Source organism: Charadrius vociferus, unplaced genomic scaffold, assembly GCF_000708025.1.
Source record: "Charadrius vociferus isolate BGI_N301 unplaced genomic scaffold, ASM70802v2 scaffold3185, whole genome shotgun sequence".
Taxonomy (NCBI): domain Eukaryota; kingdom Metazoa; phylum Chordata; class Aves; order Charadriiformes; family Charadriidae; genus Charadrius; species Charadrius vociferus.
In genome coordinates, this window is record NW_009648403.1 from 11,792 (window position 1) to 13,090 (window position 1,299).

Sequence of the window (1,299 nt, forward strand, 5' to 3'; positions counted from 1 at the left end):
GGGGGTCGGGGCCTGGCGGGCCCGAGGCGCTCCGCCGTCACGGGTGTCCCCGTCCCCTCAGGGCCACACTCAGGACACGAACTCCTTCTTCATGTGCCGGCGGCTGCGGGCCCTGGGCGTGAAGGTGGCCCGGATCTCGGTGGTTCCCGACGAGGTGGACGCCATCGCCGGCGAGGTGGCCGCCTTCGCCTCCCGCTTCACCTACGTGCTGACCTCGGGGGGCATCGGCCCCACGCACGACGATGTCACCTTCGAGGCCGTGGCCATGGCCCTCGGGGAGAAGGTGGCCCCTCACCCCGAGCTGGTGGCCCTGGTGCACAAGTTCTTTGGCAAGACAGAGGTGCAGTGCCCCGAGATGAAGCTGGCTCGTGTCCCCGAGTCCTCCTGCCTCAACTACGGCACGGACATGCGCACGGGCGGCACCTTCAAGTACCCACTGGTCAGTGTGCGGAACGTCTACATCTTCCCCGGTATCCCGGCGCTGATGGAACGTGCCCTGGACGGCCTTTCCCACCTCTTCCGCAGCGAACAGACTCGCTTCCACTCCCGCACCATCTACGTGGCGGCTGATGAGATCCTTATCACGCCTGTGCTGGACCAGGCTGACGCCACCTTCCAGGGCCGCGTCAGTTTGGGTTCCTACCCGGACTGGGCCAACAACTATTACCGTGTGAAGCTGACACTGGATTCGGAGTCGGAGCAGGACCTGGAGGAAGCGTATCGCTTCTTGATGGAAAAGCTGCCGCCGGGCGTTGTGGTGCCGTTGGTGACGGACTGCATCTCACCAGCAGCCGCGGAGGTTTATGGCCTGGCTAAGTCAGGTACAGGGAAGTGCTGCTGCGGCACGGCTTGGTGCCTCCGTGCTGCTCCTGCGCAGACCCAGCAGGGCCAGGGCAGTGGGAAGACTGACGTGGGAGCAGAGCTTGCCTCTTCTTGTGTGTTGGGGGGCTTGAGGGCTGCTGAGGCTTCGCTGGTGCTGCAACTGCAGTGGGCTTCATCCAGCACAGGTGGGAGTGGGACCCATAACCCCAGTTGGGGCTGGTGGTGGTCCTGGAGAGCACAGCGTGCATTAGAGGGAGCGGTGCTGTGGTTCCCTGGTGCAGGCAGGATCCCTGCCCCATCCGTGGCACAGAACTCCAGGTTGCACGAGTTCTTGGCTCCAGGCTGTGGTGCCGGCGGTGGCTTCGCTGTGTGTCTGGAGACAAGTCGTGCCCAGAGGGCGAGGTGCCAAAGGCCCTGAGGCAGCGCCGAGGCACCGTGGCCCCAGGCGGGCACCGACCGTCCCCTCCCGGCAGGCTC

General features: G+C 65.6%; 1 protein-coding gene across 1 annotated transcript in view; it reads left to right on the forward strand.

Annotated features, from left to right (window-relative positions):
* Positions 1 to 1,299, forward strand: part of FLAD1 (flavin adenine dinucleotide synthetase 1) — a 6,180-nt gene that overhangs the window by 3,458 nt on the left and 1,423 nt on the right. The window contains exon 2 of the mRNA XM_009885376.1: positions 27 to 910. Coding sequence (XP_009883678.1) covers positions 27 to 910 — 884 coding nt within the window. The remainder of the gene's footprint in view (positions 1 to 26; positions 911 to 1,299) is intronic.